Source organism: Carex rostrata, chromosome 3 (genome assembly GCF_964058835.1).
Source record: "Carex rostrata chromosome 3, lpCarRost1.2, whole genome shotgun sequence".
In the NCBI taxonomy this organism is placed as follows: Eukaryota; Viridiplantae; Streptophyta; class Magnoliopsida; order Poales; family Cyperaceae; genus Carex; species Carex rostrata.
In genome coordinates this window covers 2013949-2028755 of record NC_135920.1, presented here as the reverse complement: position 1 = coordinate 2028755, position 14807 = coordinate 2013949, and the positions used below count along the sequence as shown (strand labels likewise).

Sequence of the window (14807 nt, the reverse complement as noted above, 5' to 3'; positions counted from 1 at the left end):
TTTTCGATCATGTGATATATTGGTATGTTTCTCGTCCTCACAATGAGATCGCAAAAAGTGGAAACAACATATTGTAGCATACATTACAATGAACAATGAAGCAGGAAATGTATTAACATGATTATATTTCTTGCATGCTGTGGAAAAATAAGCCTAGCTACATGAACTTTTAATGTACATACAACAGAACATCCCTGGAATTAATGAAATGCAACTTTTTTCCTAACCAAGTCCCTAACCTATGTACATGAGCTATTTTTACAAGAAAGATCGTGTTTCTACTTTTAGAGTAGATTTTGCTATGCAATTTGACTTTTCTATCCTTTAATTTCTACCATTTACCTGAAGCAAAAAAAAAAAATGCTACACCTCACTGAGAGATAACAGGGTTTGCAAGTCAGGCATTTCTGGCAACTACTAGAAATGTGTTCCTAGAGAGCCTTTCTCAAGAGCATGGCCTAATAAGCTGAATGCCCGGGAAAGAATGCTTGAAAATATTCCCTAAAAGGAAGATGCCAGTACCATTCGCATTAGATGCCTTCTTATTATTAGTTTCCAGAAATGGGTTGTGCTTCACCTGCAACATCATTTGCTGTCCGATTTGTGTTTGAATTGATTCAATAGTTTTGGCCTCGACCGGGTTTCCAGAAGCTTCAGAGAGGTAAAAGGTATCTACAACCTCACCTCTGTCGGTAGAAATCTTGGCCCGCTTGATGGTCAATCCATTCTCCCGGAATATCCTTGTTATGTCAGACAGTAACCCCACTCTGTCTTCTGTCCGCAACTCAAGTTCCAATCCCTGAAATTTTTAAAACCCAAAACAAATGGGATTTGATAGTTTAGTTATATATCGCTCTCTGTAAAATTGGTTGACTATAATTGTAACTGTGCTGGTTATGTTGGAGCAGTACACCAAACTGATATTTTTATGCAATGGCAAAGTACACATGTGGTCTTCAGTTTCTGTAAGGATACAAAATTGCCTCACTGGTACAAGCCAGCCAGTTAAAAACAATATTTGAATACCTCAGATGTACGCCGCTTGATAGCTGCCTCAAGGCATTGAATCAACCGTTCTTTCTCAGCCTCTGAGTTTAAGGGGTTTCCATCAATATGTCTTATGTAGTACTCCTACAAATAAAGAAATTAGAAAATAGAATAAAATCAGTACAAGCGCAAATTTCTTGTATGCAAGATATATTCTGCAAGTATGTAGAATCCATTATAAATTTACCAAGCCTGCTTGATTTGCCATCTTGTAAACAATTTTATCACTTTTTTCTATTTTATTTCAAATAAAAACCTCACTGACACCTCTAATTTGACTGCTCCTAGAATGTTTAAGTTCACCACACAATTGACAAAAGTAGCCCTCATTTACCTGATAGGCCTCCTTGCCTGAGCTAACCATCCCATGATAAATCACATATTGCATGTCCGTGAGTGTGCAAACCGTATCAAAAAGAAGCTTGGCCCGATCCTTCGACCTCAGAATCACCACCGTATAACCTCGTTCAGGGCAATCTAATACTGACACGTGGGGCCCACAACCCTCCTGTTCACCCTCTCCACAATCAAAATCTCTATCACCATACATCATCTGATGCAATCGCCTCTCTCTATGGGTCATCCCAGCTGAGATATCAGTATGAGCAGACCTAACATCGTCTGCACCACCACTGGTAAGAACATTAGAAAGGAGTCTCTTGATCTCTAGTATACGTTTCTCATCACTGAGCGGTATCCCGGTGTGCCCGTCAGTGAGGTGGACCACTGCTGCAACACGTGTATTGTGGGTCCACAACTCTGCACTGGTCACATTACAATTGAGATTGGCTAGCACTGCACATACGTCGGACATGAGGCCTGGGCGGTCAGTACCAGTTAGCTCGATTGAGGTGTGTTCGGTTGTTGGTACAATACCGATTGAATTACTAGTTGTAGGGTAGAAGTACTCATCCGATTCAAGTGTCTACATAGAAAAATGAAACCCGAAATGTTGATTAATATGTTAAGATTGAAACCACCTTTATTTTCAATCCAAGTTTTCTATATTCAAAAGAGTTCAAAGAATTTTGTAAATTTACCTTTTGGATATAGGCTGTTATTTTCTTGCCTGTAACTTTTTTACCAGCACAATCGGTCACATTGAACACTGCATTAAAGCATTAAAAACATCAAAAGAAATTCGCATGAATTATGCAACTCATTGCAATCAGGAATAAAACATATACTCAGTGTTTTATTTTATATCTCAATTTAAAGCAAATATATACCATCCATGAACCAACTTCCATCAGAAGAGATGTACGCCTTTTTTATTACAAGATTTAAATCCGCAATTACTTGCACCACCTGTAGAAGACTACCTTGTTTGTTTACACTATCCACCTACATAAATAAAATACTGAGATCAGATTTCTAAAGGTGAAACTTTTTTGAGATAATTTTAATTAACTTTTAGGTTTTTCCAGCAGGTCTGAGTAATTTACCCGAATTACAGTTGCATTCTCACAAGCTTCATTATCTATCACGACTCTGTAGCAATACATAAGAGAATATATATGATTATGAATAAATAAGCACAAAAGGAAACCAATAAAAATATCCAAGGAATATATTGGTTGAGAAAAAAGTTTCATAAATAAGGCGACAAGAATCTTAGAAAGCAAATATACAGAAAGAGATACTTGCATCGAAAAAAGGATTCGTGGAATAATAGAAACAATAAAAGCGAAGAAGAGAAGTACTAGGTAGCAATTATATATGGTTAAAAGTTAATACAATATCACGAAAAACATATATTACGATTTTAAAAACTAAAGATATCTTTAATAAAAAAATAAAGCTAATGACACCATAAGGCCTGAAAAAACAAAATTAGTTATAATTATCTAAGCAAAATCCAAGAAGAGTTCTGCAAAATATTCAGAGAATCGTTCAAAATAACCGTCGCAAAATTCCCTAATTAATAAATTATTATCCTATAATATTGAAACCATAAGGATTGATTCTCCGAAACCTAAGAAAATTCATAATCAATGGATAGAAAAACTATAATGAAATTAAATTATAATAGAAAAAAAGCTTAAGAATGAACTTCTATATGTATAGCATGAATTTTTCCAATTAGCTAAAACCATCAAAGAGAATCATCAAAAAAGAAATAAAAAAGCACATAAATTACCTAGGTGGATTCATCCTCCTAAAGAGCTTTGCATATTCATCATCGTTATCCATCTCCAATGAACTCTCGCCAACAACAGAGACCCCTAATTTCTTCTTCTCCTCCTTCAAATTCTTTGATTTTTTTTGGATCTAAATTGTGATTTCCTCAGAACTATCTATCTATGTATGTATATATGTATATATGTCGGGTAACTATATATGAAGCCGAGAGGTAATAAAGGAAATTTATGGTATTTATATCTTTTTATAGCAGACTGTTACATTTTTGGTCGCAAGAGATTCTTTTAATATATTTCTATTTTTTGTTACGATTTTTATGGGATCTCATCTAATGCGAGCCGTTGAAGAGCTGGTGAGCGCCGTATTCGGAACTCCAACTGGTGATGGGTAACGCGTCGATTTCTTATTGGTTCAAGTTTGACTATTCAGTGACCACTAATTCTTGCCAAGCCCCTCTATCTATCTTTCGTTCGTTCGTTCCGAAGAAATCGCTGCCCTCACAATTTTGCAAAATAACCCATTCATTTTTGTAAAATATTGTAATGAGGGCCCGTGATGGCTCTTGTGATTTTAAAAGAATATATAATATGACAGGCTTAAATCTAAATTTTGTTATGAAATAAAGATAAACAAGCATAAACAAGAATAAACAAGAAGGAGAGAATGTAAAGAATGACTATCTCTTATTCATATATTTCTCATGTGTACAATACAAGATTACATGCCTCAATTTATAGGCTACCAATTGTAAATGAAAAGTCATTACAATAATAAATATGAAAATGAATTCTAAATAGTAGTAGGATATAAATTCCAATGGTAGTAGGGTAGTGGGAATTAATATTGGGAGTTACAAATGAATGAACCATCCACTATATTCATAACAAATTTTACTTATAGTTATTTAAAAAAGAAAACCATCTTTTTTCGCAAGGTATGTACTGTGTCTGTGTAGGGTATTTTCTATTTTGGATTTTATAAGCAATGCCAACAAATATGCCATATTCCTATATTAGCAGAGTATGTCTATTTTATTTAGAATAATTATATTGGTTTCCACACTCCTATCCTCTCTCTATCCCCACAGCTACAATTTAGGAAGGTTACATTATGATCCCACTAATTATTTAAACACTTCTAAAATTAAAGGATCCAAGTTAAATAAGAAAAGTGATAATTATTTAGAGGTTGTACTTGTTGGGTTTTCGTGAACGGTTCAAACCCATTTAATTAGCTTAAGCTGCGGAAAGAGTAAAACAAAAATTTTTACATCTAACTTAAGCTACGGATTAAATGAATCAAGAAGATTCGTTTAATCCTATTTACAGATCTACTCCATAATTGATTTCCTAAAGCATTAAATCTATTTACAAATTAAATAGATTAATATAACAATTTATACCTTGATTCCAAATCTCAGTTGGAATGCAGACCGAGCGAGTAGAGCCTCACCAGGGATGGAATCGACTCGCAGTATCACACGTGTGATACCTCTATTGGTTATCCACCAGGACTAACCGGAGAGCGATTTACTTCTTCTGCCAGAAATACCGTAAACCGCGGAATTCTGCAGAAACACTATTCACCGAAAAAGAGATAGATTAAATATATTTAAGAATGCAAGTTATTCCGTTTTACTAATAAATCAAAACATGAAATACCGCAGAATCTAAAAATATATTTTTCCGAATCTCGTAATAACCGAAATCAGGGAAGAGAGGGAAATCCGATCAACGAAGTAATCAGATTAACACGTGAATTAGTGAGTCTTTCTCTCTACCCCTACCCCTCTATTTATAGACTTTTGAGGAGGTTGGCAAAAGACCAAAATACCCCTCAAAACAAATCTATTTACCAAAAGCCCTTGACACCTCATCCTTTTATCATGTGAAATGACCAAAATACCCTTGCCACCTCACATGACACATGTCAATACATGGGAAGTCGGCACCAAGGTAAAAAAGACCATTTTGCCCTTGGCCCATTAAGGATGAATAGTAAAAGGCTTTGATTTTGGGCTTTTGCCTTTGGGCTTTTAATTTTAATTAAGGCTTTGATTATTTTGGGCTTTTAAATCCATAATTCAAATCCATAATTAACAATTAAAATTCCAAATCAAATATATATAATTGTCATATACAATTATATTTCTTTTCGGTTATTGTTCGGTAACTTTTATACAACGTAACGTGTACGTTTATAAATTAACCGTTGTTTCTGCTTGTCATTCTAAATGACATTTATAATTTAATTATATCACGTATAATTAATTATAACCATCTTAATATTAATTATAATCAATTTATAATCAATCAGTAAGATTCTCCGAGTAGCTCCTATATGGTGTGACCCAATAGGATCTGTGTTATGTTGGTAAACAGAGTTAAAACTGTTTTAACTTCTGTTAGTCATGGGTGGCATCTGGCAACACATCATGACCATCCAATTACACAGATGATGCTGTACTGTACAATATCACGATCCAGTAAACAATTTACTTGTGTCAGTTCTTCTGTCTCATAGCTATCAGATCAGTTTTAAGGTAGATATGTGTCATCCTTGTTAACTGTATCTTTTCTTGATCTTGAGTAGATTATCAAATATAATTACTCTTGTAATTATACCGCATGCAGATAATCTAACTCTATCAAGGGGCCCAGTGATGCTATAGCTCGTATAGAGATACGAGGGACAAATAGTATTCTTGGCAGACTATCACTTCCTCAGCTAAGTTATATATATGGAAATGCTACCGTTATGGCTGCTTTTTACGGACAACGTTAGATAACACTTACTCATATATATTTCTTAGTGGGAACGATAAATACCTCATACTGTAGAACTTTGACACTGAATGAAAACATTAATGACACGAACACAATTCTATTTAATGTTTCATTCGGGGTCTGTCAAATACCATGTTCCTAGAACATGTATCTATGTGATTAAAATGACATCTCGTGTCAAGTGGTTTGTAAAACTTAACCATCTTTTAATCCACATACTAACCTTATCGCGGTAATTAGTGTTCCTGCTAATTACCTTGGTCAGTGACTTTTAAGAGTATATATTATCTATATTATGGAGTTTCACAATTTCAGTCATGAACTCGAAATGATCCATAATTTCAATAATACTCAAGGCAACAAAATGATATATAAATAAACATTCAATTCATGAACAAAGCTTTATGATTAACTTATCGTATTATTGACTTCTAGATTATTACAAACTAACAGTACTATGACCCTCACTAATTATTTAAACACTTCTAAAATTAGAGAATTCATTTTTAAAATTAGAGGTTGTATTATGGTCCCCACTAATTATTTATCCATAGAAAAAACATTCATCACGATAAACGTATACGAGGTGCTTATTCAAGTATTTTTTATATAAGTATAAATACTCTAGTGTATAAGTATAAATACTTGTAATATTTCATATTAATACTATCATATGTCAGTCACTGTTATATGTAAAAAATATTTATAACAGTAAAAAATATTTGCAAGTATAGGTATAAATACACGTGTAACGACGAGCCCGAAAGTATGCCATCATAGATCTCATTTGAAAGAGAAAATTACGTAGAAGACGTTTGTGATTTTAGATTCGCAAAATTCCTCATAGATCGTCAGAAATGTGGATGAAATTGAAATGAGATAAAAACACATCTAAAAACGTGCATGGTTCCCCCGTGTAATTTGGAATTTGTTTGGAAAGACAATTATTTATGTAAAAATTATTCATCTTATTAGTATAAATACTTTTTTTCTTAGAGATAAATACTTTCGTGCGTAAGTATTAAAACTTTAGAAAAAAATATCAGTGCTGGAATTTTTATGGTTCCATGATAGTTATGAAAGTTTATTTTGTCGTATGCTGAATTACTAACTCTGTTTATTTATATGTCTTGAATTTTAAGAGTACAAGAATAATTGCCTAATTATTGTTGTTATATTCTCTGTTAAAACAATACATCAGTATTTGTAGGTCAACCATTTATTTTACTGTTTGACTATTTTTTAAACCGCTGAAGACAAAATCTGACTAATATGGAATATTAATTATGGTTGAGTACCACTTTAGCATATAATAGCCAATATATCTTTTAATTAACTTCATCTAGGATAATATTCTGAGACCAATTTTTATTCTCAACAATATGCATTATGCAAGCAGTTTTTGTAATTCTTATTCAGGCAGTATCTACTATCTAGTGTTTTTATCCTAACAATATACATAACAGTCTGGGCGGATTTATATTCATTCGTACGGGTGCTAAGTCACTCTATGATTTTAAAATTTTAGTTATGTATATTGAAATTTAATTTAATTTAATTTTTTTATAACTTTTTATATAGCTTAGCCCCCCTCATAAAATATTACATATCTACTTGTAGTCTAGTGGTTAGAACTTACTTTGTGGCTGTGGAGATCTTAGACTCAATTCCCACCAATAACATATTTTTCGTTTTAATTTTAGCACCCATTATCATGAATTTATAGTTCTGAACCTGAATTAACCGTGTTAATTCTGAAGTTTAGTATTGTGATTGTACTTTATAGTTTATATGACATAATGATGCATGATAATAATAATGAAGTTTATTGTATATTTTAAAGATCATTTAAAAATATTTCTTGGTTGTCAGAAAATGTTGAAGATTTTATTACAAATAATATTTGAATTCTTTAGAAGTATGTCTTATTCTATGTACATATTGGGTCGTCAAATTACTTTTGACTTATTTTCTTCTTCAAGTAATAGTATTACAATTTTCTTTTTATTTTCCTAGAATTCTAGAAATCAAAAGTGTTTAAATGGTTTGACTAGACAAAAGCCAGAATGGTGTGAAAAACAGTGTTAAAATAATCCGATATGTAAAACAATACACACGAGACATTATGACAAAACTTAAATAATTGAAACAAACAATCCACATTTAAGTCGTTTTTTTTATGTGTAAAAAAAAAAAAACCTAAACCCTAATCCACATTTAAGTCGTTGGTTACTTGGTTTAGTGTCAGCAGAAGCTAGTAATAGGAAACTAGTATCATACCCATGCGCTGCAACGGGGACATATTATAAGAAACAAATATATCAATGAAAATAATAATTATCTAAAAATTAAAACACATGTTAATAGAAAATTTATATGATTATGTATTTTTAATTAACTTTAATCGTGATCTCTGATAACAATTTGATGATGTCATGATTCTTTATTTTTTAAGTACCAATGATATCAAATAATAGCTCGATTCGAATCTAATATCAAATATCATACAACAAATCAATATCAACATATAATATGATATCAAAAAATATAAATAAAAAGTGTTATCGTTTGTATGTATAGGATACACACACACACACACATATTATAAGAAAAATATATATTCACACACGTTCCAATTTATATTCTTCTTTGTTTCCAATTTAGAATACACACACACACATACACACACATTGATATATTATATATTGGAAATATATTCTAAATTGTCCACACCAATATGTATAAAAACAAAGAAAGAGATAAGGAAATTAAAAAAAAATGATTTCCATTGTGATTCGTATAGAAACGAAGAAGTAAGGAAACAATAAATAAGAAAATGGAAAGTGAAGTCTTCTCAATTGAAGAGGAAAAATATAGAAATAAATGAATAAGGAAACAAATAAATATATAGCTAAATTTCAGAATTTGTTCAAATTAAATTGTAACGTATCGTGTGACAGCACATGTGGTGGGTATGTTTTTAACTAAATTTAGACTTTTATACATAAAAGAGATGCATTTAATCAAAAGAAGACAAATTTTGTAATTTGAGAGCTGAGATCAAATCCGAAGTTTTATCTCTCAATCGTAGCCGTTGGCGGATCGGACACCCAACGTGCTTAATAATAGAATGGAGATAGGGGGGTAAATTTCGCCATAGGTCACTATACTTTGTTATTTGTCACGAATTGGTCACTCAAGTTTGATTTGTTCATTTTTAGTCACTCAACTTTGTTATTTGTCCCAATCAAGTCCCTCTATACTTTTTCATCCAAAAATGTTTATTCCGTTAGTATTTTGGATAGAATATGTTTATTATGTTAATATTTTGGATGGAATTAGTATATTCCATTAATATTTTGAACGGAGTGGGAATATTCTGTTAAGATTTTGGATGAAAAGTATAGAGTGATGATATCTCCATATTATATCTAAATTACAGCCCTGATTTACACTGAAACCTGTACTTTAAAGCCTATAAATGTGGACTTTTTACTTATATTTCGATGAAATGTGGTACTGCTATGCTTTGTTTGGTATTTTGCAGGAAAAAGGGTGAAAAACTGGATCTGACTACTTTTCATACGGCTCGTATGACATTTTGTATGGCCCGTACAGGATCTGCCCAACTGCACATAAGGTTCCACAACAGAGGCACAAAGTCTCCAAGACAAAGCACAGGCATACGGCCCGTACGGGGTCCCCTACGGCCCGTAGGGCGCTAATTCAGAAAATCCAGCTGGAATCTGAAATGAGCATAATTTAAGGAGGTCGAAAAGGAAGCCTCTGGGGGCGCGATCTGGGGCATTAAATGAGATATTTCCTCACCAAAAAGGGGGATTCACCACTGGAACTTGGACAACCTTTCTTGGAGCAAAAGACGAGGAGGAGAAGAGGAAGAGAAGTGAAAAAACGCGAGTTTGCAACGGATCTTCGGATTTTTCCACTGTTTTGTCATGAACTCTTTCATTTCTTGTTATTTGTGTTATCTTGTGAACATGAGTAGCTAATTTACTTTGTTTCTAGGGTTAAGATGTAGTTTCTAGTTTGGTTTTGTTTGCATGCTACTTGGATTTTGTGTTGAATGCTTTGTTTTTACCTTGTTGAGTAGTATTTTGATTGCTTTATTTGTACTTGCTTGAATTGATTAGTCATCCCGTTAGATGAATGCGCACATCTAAGTGTTAGGAGCCAAGTCTATGACATTTAATCCAACCGAATAAAGTATATGAAGTAGGATGAAACCAAGGAGTACCCGAAAGGTGAAACTTTCCTTGAGGCGAAAGTCCTTAGATACTTTTAGTAAACCAACAAGTAACTTAGATAAATTAGACCAAAATGCGAAAGTTGAGGTTTAACACATCTAAGAGGGAAGTATTTGAGTCCGGTAATCGAGTACTAGGCCAAAATGCGAAAGTTGAGGTTAGGTATCTAGATCTGGTCGATAGAAACCCTAAACATTAGCACCAACGCAGAAAACAGTAGCTGCAGCATTAACTCGGGGTCCCCTACGGGCCGTACGGGAATCCGTACGGGCCGTATGCCTCGAGGCTGAACAGAAATGAAATCTGAACCCTGGAAACGCCTTTTTATCAATTGAAAACAACTTTAATTCTCTTTTATTGCTTTTTAAACTTGTCATAAATCATTAGAATTGTTAAGAACCAAACCAAACCAATTTCTCTCACTTCTAGAATCTCAAGTAATTTTAAGACGAGTCCGGTCATTTTCTTCCGTCCGTGTGGATCGATACCTGAGCATACTCATCGATAGGATAGTGCACTTGCTATCTGATTTGACAGAGTATAACAAAGGTTTAAAAGGTATAGCTTGCTATACCGAAACTTTGTAAGCATATATTCTGTGCGAACAAGTGACTTGATTGAGACAAATAACAAAGTTGAGTGATTAAAAATGGACAAATCAAATTTGAGTGACCAATTCAAAACAAATAACAAAGTTTAGTGACCTCCAGCGAAATTTCAATTGACCTTTCTTTTTTATTTTGCAAATTTTTTGTGCTTAAACGTAAATCTTTTATATAGTTAAAGTAAAATGCTACGGAACTATAAAATTGACTTCATTTACAATATAAAATTTTTATATGATTGATATCTATTTACGTTTGACCCCATAATCAGAAAGTCAGTTTACCATGAATTTTTGTTGTACTTGAACAATTTTCATTGTTAAAGTAAATTTTATATGATTAATTTTTCTTCTTTATTTTGCAATTTTTTTGTACTTAAACATAATTTTTTTATATAGTTAAAGTAAAATGCTACGGGTGTTATAAAATTGATTTTTATTTGCAATATGAAAATTTTATATGATTGATCTCTATTTACGTTTGATCTCATAATCAAAAGTCTATTTCCCATGATTTTTTTTGTACTTAAAAATTGATCTCTATTTACGTTTGATCTCATAATCAAAAAGTCTGTTTACCATGAAAATTAAAAATTGTTTCCTACTTTTTGCACATCAAAGGCTCGCTATCAATTAGATACAATAAAAATTAAATTATTAAAAAATTAACAAAACTTTTATTTTGGAATTAATTATCGAATATTTTGCAACACTTCATTATTTACGTATATATAAATCCGTCCCTAAATCAGTGATATCCAACATTTAGTGTTTCAATAAATGTTCTATAGCTAGTTTATTTTCTTGTACAATTAATATTTCTTATCTTAAACCTTCGGAAAAATGTTTTTAATTAGCGATCTAACTAATCATCTTGTTCCGTTAATTTTGATTTTAATTAGCGATCTAACTAAAGAAATTTTAAAAAAATTCCTAGACGGGATATATGATCTATCCCGTCCATCACTGTAGTTTTTTTTTTGCTAAAAAAAAATTGCAATAGTGCTGGAGGAATAATCTATCCCGTCCAGGATTTTTTTTTCTTGCTTAGCAGTGTTAAGAATTTGAATTAACGAGACATTAATCTGAACGGAAAATTTTGTACCGTCCAGGAGACGGGATAATCAATCTCATTTTTTCTATATTTCAATTTTCCAACAAAACAATCACCTTTCACAATATTTTTTATTTTATTTTCGATTAATAAAAAAAATCGGCGAGACTTGACCGTACTAAAATCCTAAATCAAAATTAGGTCTCCATCGCATGATTGGAAATTTGGAACATTTCCACTTAATTAATTAACTTGCACGTGTAGGAATGCTAAAAATCTCGCAGTGTATATACCTATCAGCTATGGTTTATATTCCAGCCACTTGCAAATTATTAAATCCAGGCATGCCTGTCAGTGTCTCTTGCTAAATTAAAAATATCTCCAGACTTGATGAATTTTCAACTTCTGTTGTAGCTTTCTTAACCTTAAAGTATTGCTTATTTAGCTTAATGTTCTTTTTCATATAGGATGGTACATGTTCAAGTCCAGTGCATATTTGATATTACTAGCTTAGTCTTTTTGTTACCCACAACATGTACATTTAGTTACATAATTCAGGTCATATAATATCCCAAGCAGGAAACAAAAAAATCTTGGAAGAAGAAAAAATCAAAATTGGATAGATTCTGTTAAGAAAAGTACAAGAGCAAAGCCAGATTGTGATGTGCTCAGTAAGAAAGTTTGGTAACCACAACTCCAAAATCGTATCGGATCGGTTTCAAGCATAGAATCCAAACCGTTGAAATCCATGTACTTAATGAGTGATGCATATAAATGCAAAATTTTTAAAATTTTGAATTCATTTGCGACAAGGCCAAGCAGTCAAAGAAACCATGAAAAATGAATATATAAAACAACTTATAAAATAACTTATAAAATGTTCATTTTTTTGACCGCTTGACCTTGTAGCAAATGAATTCGAAACTTTCAAAATTTTGTATGTACATGCATTACTTATGAAGTACATGGATTTCAACGGTTTGGATTTGTCGTTTAAAGCCGATCCGATATACTTCTGGAGTTATGCTCACCAAACTCTCTTGGTGAGCACGTCACACCCTAGCTTTGCTCAAATTATAATATCGCAAGGATATTATATGTAGGAGTTTAGGAGTAGGGTTAAAATGTATCATTGATTTTATATTTCAATCACGTTTTATATATATTTTTTTGGTTTTCAAAGTTTGAATAGTCAATTTAATCTACTTAACATAATCTTCGTATTATAATGTGCTTGAAGACTAAATTTTATATTGTTTAGAATTTATTTATTATTTATTTTATATGTACAAAAACATTGTTTTCGGAATATTTTTTACCATCTAAAACAATAATTTTGTGTCTATCTAAAAATATAGGGAAAAGTTTCAAAAAATATAAAATATGATCTCCAAATACATTTTAATACGAAGATACCCGTCTATATCAGATAGAAATGCCAAATGAGGGAAGATATTTTCATATCCGCAATGTGTCTTTAATTATCTATTAAGTACGAACTTTATGTGTAGTTTGTCGTTTGTTGTTCAGCATAAGCTCTTATACGTCAAAATTAAATAAGCAACAAATGCAATGGCGAATCTCAGTCATAGATGTGTTTAGTTATTTTTATAATTTTCAATTATGCATATTAAAATTTAATTATACTTTATTTTAAATTATATGATTCAACTTCTCTCGTAAAATATTAAATATGTACTTGTAACTTAATTGTCAGAAGTTTATTTTACGATTGTAAAGATTTGAGAGTTCAAATTTCACACACACACACACACACACACAAATGGATTTTTCTAGTTCTGCCCTGAATGAATGAATAATTAATATTATTAAAAATAAATTTACAACTTATATGATTTAACAAACAAATACAACAACCAAATAAATATATCACTTTAAAATTTAAACACAGTGTACATTTCAAAATATAAATTACTAATTTCATAAAAATGTTACAACTATATAAATGTTGCATAAATTAATTTTATCGTAATAATAAATTATATATACAAATTTATTAATACTCTAAAGATAACATATAAAAAGACATGTTCAGCATATAAATAAAGTTCCAATACATTTTCAGCATATAAAAAGACATGTTTTTTTTTCTACGAACAAAAAAAGTTAGAAAAAAAATATGAATCCTTCTATTAAAATAAATTTGGAGGAAAAAAGCTGAATCGAACAAATGAAAATGATTATAAGGCGACATGGATGAATAATCTTAAATTTAACCATATTTATAGGTTATAAATTATATTTATTTGCATTTTTTAAGCAAATTATAACTTGATGTATTTTTTTAAACGAATTATCATATATATTTAACAAAATATCATAGCATGCAACATAACACTGCACAACACATCTAACACTCGGACTCGTTACTTGTTGTGACTTTAATTTTGTCGGACACCTTCTTTGTCAATGTTGACACGTTTAGACACAATGTCAGAGGCGGATGCAATATTTTTATTAGAGTAGAGAAATAAATTATTAAATCGGATTTAAATTATCGAGACGAATTTGAACCCATTAGATTGAAACTAACTCTCAAATTATCGAATCAGGTTTAGTCAGCCAGATAAATTTGCTAACAGAGTCAGGAGAAAGGAAATTGCGACAGTGGGTTGCGCAATTTTCTGGTAAGATATTATCAAATCGGTTTTAAATTATCGAAACATATTTAAACCCATTAGATTGTAACTAATTCTCAAATCATCGAATCAGTAAAATGAATCTGTCAGCAAAGTCAGAAGAAAGGAAATCACGATAATGGGTTGTGAATTTTCTTTTTCAGCCGTGCACAAAAAAAATTGCGCTTTACTTATTTCTAAACAAAATGGGTTGCTACACAATTTTTTTGTTTCTAAACAAAATGCCAATTTTTTAAAAAAATACCCAAA

The 14807-nt window shown here is 31.5% G+C and overlaps 1 protein-coding gene across 1 annotated transcript; it reads right to left on the bottom strand.

The window, feature by feature from the left end:
• Positions 1-97: 97 nt before the first annotated feature.
• On the bottom strand, positions 98-3470 carry LOC144552183 (ACT domain-containing protein ACR6-like). Its single transcript, XM_078300315.1, has 7 exons — positions 3188-3470; positions 2493-2538; positions 2277-2391; positions 2088-2155; positions 1382-1972; positions 1027-1131; positions 98-799 (listed from the first exon to the last, which is right to left on the bottom strand). The coding sequence occupies exons 1-7, from the start codon at positions 3238-3240 to the stop codon at positions 446-448; spliced, it is 1332 nt and encodes a 443-aa protein (XP_078156441.1). The 5' UTR covers positions 3241-3470; the 3' UTR covers positions 98-445.
• Between the last annotated feature and the right edge of the window lie 11337 nt (positions 3471-14807).

Bases quoted from the DNA above. Each gene is read 5' to 3' on its own strand.
- LOC144552183 (XM_078300315.1), bottom strand. From the start codon at position 3,240: ATGGATAACGATGATGAATATGCAAAGCTCTTTAGGAGGATGAATCCA. The intron at 1,973-2,087 runs GTAAATTTACAA...TTTTCTATGTAG, and splicing joins TAACAGCCTATATCCAAAAG to ACACTTGAATCGGATGAGTA. The intron at 1,132-1,381 runs GTAAATGAGGGC...CTTTATTTGTAG, and splicing joins CAGGCAAGGAGGCCTATCAG to GAGTACTACATAAGACATAT.